The sequence below is a fragment of the Oncorhynchus tshawytscha genome, linkage group LG14 (genome assembly GCF_018296145.1).
Source record: "Oncorhynchus tshawytscha isolate Ot180627B linkage group LG14, Otsh_v2.0, whole genome shotgun sequence".
NCBI classification, from domain to species: Eukaryota; Metazoa; Chordata; class Actinopteri; order Salmoniformes; family Salmonidae; genus Oncorhynchus; species Oncorhynchus tshawytscha.
The window spans coordinates 47,724,182-47,734,181 of record NC_056442.1 but is presented as its reverse complement, the minus strand read 5'-3'; the positions used below and the strand labels follow the sequence as shown (position 1 = coordinate 47,734,181).

General features: G+C 50.4%; 1 protein-coding gene across 1 annotated transcript in view; it reads left to right on the top strand.

The window, feature by feature from the left end:
* LOC112267279 (roundabout homolog 2-like) overlaps positions 1-10,000 on the top strand; it is a 410,580-nt gene that overhangs the window by 309,222 nt on the left and 91,358 nt on the right. The window contains exons 11-13 of the mRNA XM_042296566.1: positions 2,493-2,574; positions 2,723-2,888; positions 2,982-3,148. Coding sequence (XP_042152500.1) covers positions 2,493-2,574; positions 2,723-2,888; positions 2,982-3,148 — 415 coding nt within the window. The remainder of the gene's footprint in view (positions 1-2,492; positions 2,575-2,722; positions 2,889-2,981; positions 3,149-10,000) is intronic.

Genomic DNA, 10,000 nt, shown 5'->3' with positions numbered 1-10,000 from the left:
AACTAGAAACACAAGCATTTTGCAATAACATCTGCTAAACATGTGTTTGTGACCAATAACATCTTCTAAACATGTGTATGTGACCAATAACATATTGTTCCTTCCCTCTGACCCTCTGACCGTCTGTACCTCTCTGTACCCTCTGACCGTCTGTACCTCTCTGTACCCTCTGACCATCTGTACCTTTCTGTACCTCTCTGTACCCTCTGACCCTCTGTACCGCTCTGTACCCTCTGACCATATGTACCTCTCTGTACCTCTCTGTACCCTCTGATCCTCTGTACCTCTCTGTACCCTCTGACCATCTGTACCTCTGTGTACCCTCTGACCCTCTGAACCTCTCTGTACCCTCTGACCCTCTAAACCCTCTGTATCCTCTGACCATCTGTACCTCTCTGTACCCTCTGACCCTCTAAACCCTCTGACCCTCTGACCGTCTGTACTCTCTGACCCTATGTACCCTCTGTGCTCTCTTACCCTCTAAACCCTCTGACCCTCTGTACCCTCTGTACCCTCTAAACCCTCTAAACCCTCTGACTGTCTGTACCCCTCTGTACCCTCAGACACTCTAAACCCTCTGACCCTCTGACCGTCTGTACCTCTCTGTACCCTCTATACCCTCTAACCCTCTGACCGTCTGTACCCTCTGACCCTATCACCCTCTGTACCCTCTGACCCTATGTCCATCTATGACCCTCTGTACCCTCTGACCCTATGTACCGTCTGTACCCTCTGTACCCTCTGACCCTATGTCCATCTATGACCCTCTGTACCCTCTGACCCTATGTACCGTCTGTACCCTCTGTACCCTCTGACCCTATGTCCATCTATGACCCTCTGTACCCTCTGACCCTATGTACCGTCTGTACCCTATGTACCCTCTGACCCTATGGACATCTATGACCCTATGACCCTCTGTACCCTCTATACCCTCTGACCCTCTTGAAAGTGTTCATTGCAACATGACCCCTCCTCCTCTTATTTGTGATAGCTCTATTAATTCTGCAGACACTGTTCTGTCTGTGTGTCCTGTTTGTGTGCAAGAGAGTGTATGTGGTGAATGTGGTGAATGTGGTGTATGTGGTGTGTGTGTGTGTGTGTGTGTGTGTGTGTGTGTGTGTGTGTGTGTGTGTGTGTGTGTGTGTGTGTGTGTGTGTGTGTGTGTGTGTGTGTGTGTGTGTGTGTGTGTGTGTGTGTGTGTGTGCGCGCGTGCGTGCGTGCGTGCGTGTGTACATGCTTGAACGTGATGTGCAAGCTTAGTATAATTCAATAGAACAGTGGTTAGGTACAAGTTAGATGGACAAGATGAATCATATTGCCTTAAAGAGATGAATGGGCAGTATTGATTTTAATAAATTGTTCTATACTATCACTTAGTGACACGACGGCTCTTACAAGACTCAGCTGTAGAGGGCTGGACAGGTTCCAGCTGCAGAGTAGAGGAGGGGTGAAGAGTTAAACAACCCCCATACACACACACACACACACACACACGCTATACATTTAAGGTAGATTGAATTTAAAATCCTCACATCCTCCTTTCCCCACTCCAAGGCCCCTGTGGAATACCCATTACACTTTACAAAGCTGCTGACCACTGACATTTTATTTCATACATGGAGGAAAGAAAACCAACAAACAACTAAAGAGTCACGGAGAGGATGGAGAGACAAGCCAGATGTCATCGGTCCAGGGGCTTCAGCAGCCCAACCTAAATGAATTAGCCCACCTTTGTTGCGATTGGCGAGGAGGTGGGGGACAGGGGGAGTAAAGTGATGGAGGACGGTGAGGAGAAAATGGAATTCATTAGGAAATTAGTGTCAGCACTTTAAGGCACTCACACACTGTTGTGACCTCAGAGATGGACCCCTGACATGGCACACTGTTGTGACCTCAGAGATGGTCCCCTCACATGGCACACTGTTGTGACCTCAGAGATGGACCCCTCACATGGCACACTATTGTGACCTCAGAGATGGACCCCTCACATGGCACACTGTTGTGACCGTAGAGATGGACCCCTCACATGGCACACTGTTGTGACCTCAGAGATGGACCCCTCACATGGCACACTGTTGTACCTCAGAGATGGACCCCTCACATGGCACACTGTTGTGACCTCAGGGATGGACCCCTCACATGGCACACTGTTGTGACCTCAGGGATGGACCCCTCACATGGCACACTGTTGTGACCTCAGAGATGGACCCCTCACATGGCACACTGTTGTGACATCAGAGATGGACCCCTCACATGGCACACTGTTGTGACCTCAGGGATGGACCCCTCACATGGCACACTGTTGTGACCTCAGAGATGGACCCCTCACATGCATTTAGAACAACAACTATGACCCATGAACTACGACCCATGAATAATCATCTGATCAAGCAGCTGTGGAGATCCACACTAATATCTAGTCATTGTGAAGATGTTTCTAAGTGGGTTGTGGTCAGGTGGTTGATGTGCTGTATTTATACGTTCTATCCCAGCTCTCTGACTCTGGGATCTACACCTGTGTGGCTGCCAGCTCCAGTGGAGAGACATCATGGAGCGCCTTCCTGGAGGTCAAAGGTATGGCACAGTGAACATGTCTTCATGTTGTTGTAGTAATTATACCATACATACTGTATTCATACATATGACTTTCTGGGAATAGTTATTTATTCATTCCTCTTCATCCTCCCATTTAACAATAGATCCTGTTCTCTTTCTCTTGCAGATCAAGCTGGGGTGATGGTCATTAAGAACCGGGATGACAATGAGCTCCCTGGCCCTCCCTCCAAACCCCAGGTCACTGACGTCACCAAGAACAGCGTCTCATTGTCTTGGCAACCTGGCCTGGCTGGGGCCACGCCCATCTCCTCTTTTGTCATCGAAGCCTTCAGGTTAGTTGAGAGATTTCCTCTTTTCACTTTTGTATTGCTTCTTAATTATTGCGGTAGCCCATTTGTGATATCCTTGTCATTGTCCCATTGCAGCCAGTCGGTGAGCAACAGTTGGCAGACGGTTGCGGACCACGTGAAGACCACGCAGTACACGGTCAGAGGCCTGCGCCCCAACACCATCTACCTGTTCATGATACGGGCGGTCAACACCCAGGGCCTCAGTGACCCCAGCCCCATGTCAGAGCCCGTCAGGACACAAGGTATATCTACCTGGATATCACTGCATGGCACAGTAGAACAGCTATTTTCTTGAATATTGCTGTAATGATTCTGGTAGTCATTTTCCCACATCATAAAATGTCTAATTTAGACTCCCCTTCACAGTGACTGCTGCAGCTTTCGATTGGGAAAAGGTCATCGCGTTCCCGGAGATAGTTATCAGGCCCTCTCAGCACGGTACCGTGTGGACTGGACAGTAACGTTCTACTGAGATAGTTATCAGGCCCTCTCAGCACGGTACCGTGTGGACTGGACAGTAACATTCTACTGAGATAGTTATCAGGCCCTCTCAGCACGGTACCGTGTGGACTGGACAGTAACGTTCTAATGAGATAGTTATCAGGCCCTCTCAGCACGGTACCGTGTGGACTGGACAGTAACGTTCTACTGAGATAGTTATCAGGCCCTCTCAGCACGGTACCGTGTGGACTGGACAGTAACGTTCCACTGAGATAGTTATCAGGCCCTCTCAGCACGGTACCGTGTGGACTGGACAGTAACGTTCCACGGAGATAGTTATCAGGCCCTCTCAGCACGATACCGTGTGGACTGGACAGTAACGTTCCACGGAGATAGTTATCAGGCCCTCTCAGCACGGTACCGTGTGGACTGGACAGTAACGTTCCACTGAGATAGTTATCAGGCCCTCTCAGCACGGTACCGTGTGGACTGGACAGTAACGTTCCACTGAGATAGTTATCAGGCCCTCTCAGCACGGTACCGTGTGGACTGGACAGTAACGTTCCACTGAGATAGTTATCAGGCCCTCTCAGCACGGTACCGTGTGGACTGGACAGTAACGTTCTACTGAGATAGTTATCAGGCCCTCTCAGCACGGTACCGTGTGGACTGGACAGTAACTTTCCACTGAGATAGTTATCAGGCCCTCTCAGCACGGTACCGTGTGGACTGGACAGTAACGTTCTACTGAGATAGTTATCAGGCCCTCTCAACACGGTACCGTGTGGACTGGACAGTAACGTTCTACTGAGATAGTTATCAGGCCCTCTCAGCACGGTACCGTGTGGACTGGACAGTAACGTTCTACTGAGATAGTTATCAGGCCCTCTCAGCACGGTACCGTGTGGACTGGACAGTAACGTTCCACTGAGATAGTTATCAGGCCCTCTCAGCACGGTACCGTGTGGACTGGACAGTAACGTTCTACTGAGATAGTTATCAGGCCCTCTCAACACGGTACCGTGTGGACTGGACAGTAACGTTCTACTGAGATAGTTATCAGGCCCTCTCAGCACGGTACCGTGTGGACTGGACAGTAACGTTCTACTGAGATAGTTATCAGGCCCTCTCAGCACGGTACCGTGTGGACTGGACAGTAACGTTCTACTGAGATAGTTATCAGGCCCTCTCAGCACGGTACCGTGTGGACTGGACAGTAACGTTCTACTGAGATAGTTATCAGGCCCTCTCAACACGGTACCGTGTGGACTGGACAGTAACGTTCTACTGAGATATCAGTTATCAGGCCCTTCTACTGAGATAGTTATCAGGCACGGTACCGTGTGGACTGGACAGTAACGTTCTACTGAGATAGTTATCAGGCCCTCTCAGCACGGTACCGTGTGGACTGGACAGTAACGTTCTACTGAGATAGTTATCAGGCCCTCTCAGCACGGTACCGTGTGGACTGGACAGTAACGTTCTACTGAGATAGTTATCAGGCCCTCTCAGCACGGTACCGTGTGGACTGGACAGTAACGTTCTACTGAGATAGTTATCAGGCCCTCTCAGCACGGTACCGTGTGGACTGGACAGTAACGTTCTACTGAGATAGTTATCAGGCCCTCTCAGCACGGTACCGTGTGGACTGGACAGTAACGTTCTACTGAGATAGTTATCAGGCCCTCTCAACACGGTACCGTGTGGGACTGGACAGTAACGTTCTACTGAGATAGTTATCAGGCCCTCTCAGCACGGTACCGTGTGGACTGGACAGTAACGTTCTACTGAGATAGTTATCAGGCCCTCTCAGCACGGTACCGTGTGGACTGGACAGTAACGTTCTACTGAGATAGTTATCAGGCCCTCTCAGCACGGTACCGTGTGGACTGGACAGTAACGTTCTACTGAGATAGTTATCAGGCCCTCTCAACACGGTACCGTGTGGACTGGACAGTAACGGAGATAGTTATCAGGCCCTCTCAACACGGTACCGTGTGGACTGGACAGTAACGTTCTACTGAGATAGTTATCAGGCCCTCTCAACACGGTACCGTGTGGACTGGACAGTAACGTTCTACTGAGATAGTTATCAGGCCCTCTCAACACGGTACCGTGTGGACTGGACAGTAACGTTCTACTGAGATAGTTATCAGGCCCTCTCAGCACGGTACCGTGTGGACTGGACAGTAACGTTCTACTGAGATAGTTATCAGGCCCTCTCAACACGGTACCGTGTGGACTGGACAGTAACGTTCTACTGAGATAGTTATCAGGCCCTCTCAGCACGGTACCGTGTGGACTGGACAGTAACGTTCTACTGAGATAGTTATCAGGCCCTCTCAGCACGGTACCGTGTGGACTGGACAGTAACGTTCTACTGAGATAGTTATCAGGCCCTCTCAGCACGGTACCGTGTGGACTGGACAGTAACGTTCTACTGAGATAGTTATCAGGCCCTCTCAACACGGTACCGTGTGGACTGGACAGTAACGTTCTACTGAGATAGTTATCAGGCCCTCTCAGCACGGTACCGTGTGGACTGGACAGTAACGTTCTACTGAGATAGTTATCAGGCCCTCTCAGCACGGTACCGTGTGGACTGGACAGTAACGTTCTACTGAGATAGTTATCAGGCCCTCTCAGCACGGTACCGTGTGGACTGGACAGTAACGTTCTACTGAGATAGTTATCAGGCCCTCTCAGCACGGTACCGTGTGGACTGGACAGTAACGTTCTACTGAGATAGATCAGGCCCTCTCAGTTATGGGACAGGCTACCAGGCCCTCTCAGCACGGTACCGTGTGGACTGGACAGTAACGTTCTACTGAGATAGTTATCAGGCCCTCTCAGCACGGTACCGTGTGGACTGGACAGTAACGTTCTACTGAGATAGTTATCAGGCCCTCTCAGCACGGTACCGTGTGGACTGGACAGTAACGTTCTACTGAGATAGTTATCAGGCCCTCTCAACACGGTACCGTGTGGACTGGACAGTAACGTTCTACTGAGATAGTTATCAGGCCCTCTCAGCACGGTACCGTGTGGACTGGACAGTAACGTTCTACTGAGATAGTTATCAGGCCCTCTCAGCACGGTACCGTGTGGACTGGACAGTAACGTTCTACTGAGATAGTTATCAGGCCCTCTCAGCACGGTACCGTGTGGACTGGACAGTAACTTTCCACTGAGATAGTTATCAGGCCCTCTCAGCACGGTACCGTGTGGACTGGACAGTAACGTTCTACTGAGATAGTTATCAGGCCCTCTCAACACGGTACCGTGTGGACTGGACAGTAACGTTCTACTGAGATAGTTATCAGGCCCTCTCAGCACGGTACCGTGTGGACTGGACAGTAACGTTCTACTGAGATAGTTATCAGGCCCTCTCAGCACGGTACCGTGTGGACTGGACAGTAACATTCCACTGAGATAGTTATCAGGCCCTCTCAGCACGGTACCGTGTGGACTGGACAGTAACGTTCTACTGAGATAGTTATCAGGCCCTCTCAACACGGTACCGTGTGGACTGGACAGTAACGTTCTACTGAGATAGTTATCAGGCCCTCTCAACACGGTACCGTGTGGACTGGACAGTAACGTTCTACTGAGATAGTTATCAGGCCCTCTCAGCACGGTACCGTGTGGACTGGACAGTAACGTTCTACTGAGATAGTTATCAGGCCCTCTCTCAGCACGGTACCGTGTGGACTGGACAGTAACGTTCTACTGAGATAGTTATCAGGCCCTCTCAACACGGTACCGTGTGGACTGGACAGTAACGTTCTACTGAGATAGTTATCAGGCCCTCTCAACACGGTACCGTGTGGACTGGACAGTAACGTTCTACTGAGATAGTTATCAGGCCCTCTCAACACGGTACCGTGTGGACTGGACAGTAACGTTCTACTGAGATAGTTATCAGGCCCTCTCAGCACGGTACCGTGTGGACTGGACAGTAACGTTCTACTGAGATAGTTATCAGGCCCTCTCAACACGGTACCGTGTGGACTGGACAGTAACGTTCTACTGAGATAGTTATCAGGCCCTCTCAGCACGGTACCGTGTGGACTGGACAGTAACGTTCTACTGAGATAGTTATCAGGCCCTCTCAGCACGGTACCGTGTGGACTGGACAGTAACGTTCTACTGAGATAGTTATCAGGCCCTCTCAGCACGGTACCGTGTGGACTGGACAGTAACGTTCTACTGAGATAGTTATCAGGCCCTCTCAACACGGTACCGTGTGGACTGGACAGTAACGTTCTACTGAGATAGTTATCAGGCCCTCTCAGCACGGTACCGTGTGGACTGGACAGTAACGTTCTACTGAGATAGTTATCAGGCCCTCTCAGCACGGTACCGTGTGGACTGGACAGTAACGTTCTACTGAGATAGTTATCAGGCCCTCTCAGCACGGTACCGTGTGGACTGGACAGTAACGTTCTACTGAGATAGTTATCAGGCCCTCTCAACACGGTACCGTGTGGACTGGACAGTAACGTTCTACTGAGATAGTTATCAGGCCCTCTCAACACGGTACCGTGTGGACTGGACAGTAACGTTCTACTGAGATAGTTATCAGGCCCTCTCAACACGGTACCGTGTGGACTGGACAGTAACGTTCTACTGAGATAGTTATCAGGCCCTCTCAGCACGGTACCGTGTGGATAGTTATCAGGACACGGTACCGTGTGGACTGGACAGTTTCTACTGAGATAGTTATCAGGCCCTCTCAACACGGTACCGTGTGGACTGGACAGTAACGTTCTACTGAGATAGTTATCAGGCCCTCTCAGCACGGTACCGTGTGGACTGGACAGTAACGTTCTACTGAGATAGTTATCAGGCCCTCTCTGGACAGCACGGATACAGGCCCTCTCAGCACGGTACCGTGTGGACTGGACAGTAACGTTCTACTGAGATAGTTATCAGGCCCTCTCAGCACGGTACCGTGTGGACTGGACAGTAACGTTCTACTGAGATAGTTATCAGGCCCTCTCAGCACGGTACCGTGTGGACTGGACAGTAACGTTCTACTGAGATAGTTATCAGGCCCTCTCAGCACGGTACCGTGTGGACTGGACAGTAACGTTCTACTGAGATAGTTATCAGGCCCTCTCAGCACGGTACCGTGTGGACTGGACAGTAACGTTCTACTGAGATAGTTATCAGGCCCTCTCAGCACGGTACCGTGTGGACTGGACAGTAACGTTCTACTGAGATAGTTATCAGGCCCTCTCAACACGGTACCGTGTGGACTGGACAGTAACGTTCTACTGAGATAGTTATCAGGCCCTCTCAGCACGGTACCGTGTGGACTGGACAGTAACGTTCTACTGAGATAGTTATCAGGCCCTCTCAACACGGTACCGTGTGGACTGGACAGTAACGTTCTACTGAGATAGTTATCAGGCCCTCTCAGCACGGTACCGTGTGGACTGGACAGTAACGTTCTACTGAGATAGTTATCAGGCCCTCTCAGCACGGTACCGTGTGGACTGGACAGTAACGTTCTACTGAGATAGTTATCAGGCCCTCTCAGCACGGTACCGTGTGGACTGGACAGTAACGTTCTACTGAGATAGTTATCAGGCCCTCTCAACACGGTACCGTGTGGACTGGACAGTAACGTTCTACTGAGATAGTTATCAGGCCCTCTCAGCACGGTACCGTGTGGACTGGACAGTAACGTTCTACTGAGATAGTTATCAGGCCCTCTCAGCACGGTACCGTGTGGACTGGACAGTAACGTTCTACTGAGATAGTTATCAGGCCCTCTCAGCACGGTACCGTGTGGACTGGACAGTAACGTTCTACTGAGATAGTTATCAGGCCCTCTCAGCACGGTACCGTGTGGACTGGACAGTAACGTTCTACTGAGATAGTTATCAGGCCCTCTCAACACGGTACCGTGTGGACTGGACAGTAACGTTCTACTGAGATAGTTATCAGGCCCTCTCAGCACGGTACCGTGTGGACTGGACAGTAACGTTCTACTGAGATAGTTATCAGGCCCTCTCAGCACGGTACCGTGTGGACTGGACAGTAACGTTCTACTGAGATAGTTATCAGGCCCTCTCAGCACGGTACCGTGTGGACTGGACAGTAACGTTCTACTGAGATAGTTATCAGGCCCTCTCAGCACGGTACCGTGTGGACTGGACAGTAACGTCTCTACTGAGATAGTTATCAGGCCCTCTCAGCACGGTACCGTGTGGACTGGACAGTAACGTTCCACTGAGATAGTTATCAGGCCCTCTCAGCACGGTACCGTGTGGACTGGACAGTAATGTTCTACTGAGATAGTTATCAGGCCCTCTCAGCACGGTACCGTGTGGACTGGACAGTAACGTTCTACTGAGATAGTTATCAGGCCCTCTCAGCACGGTACCGTGTGGACTGGACAGTAACATTCTACTGAGATAGTTATCAGGCCCTCTCAGCACGGTACCGTGTGGACTGGACAGTAACATTCTGCTGAGATAGCCACTGCAACAACTTCCAGAGGTCAAACTCTCTATCTGTTAAGGCTACAGTCAGGCATTTATGTCAAATAAGCATGTGTACTTTGGGAAGGCCTAAGTGAGTTAGATCCCTGCTATGTTAATGACACTAACTGGAGAAAATGACTGCCTCCAAACTCCAAGAAG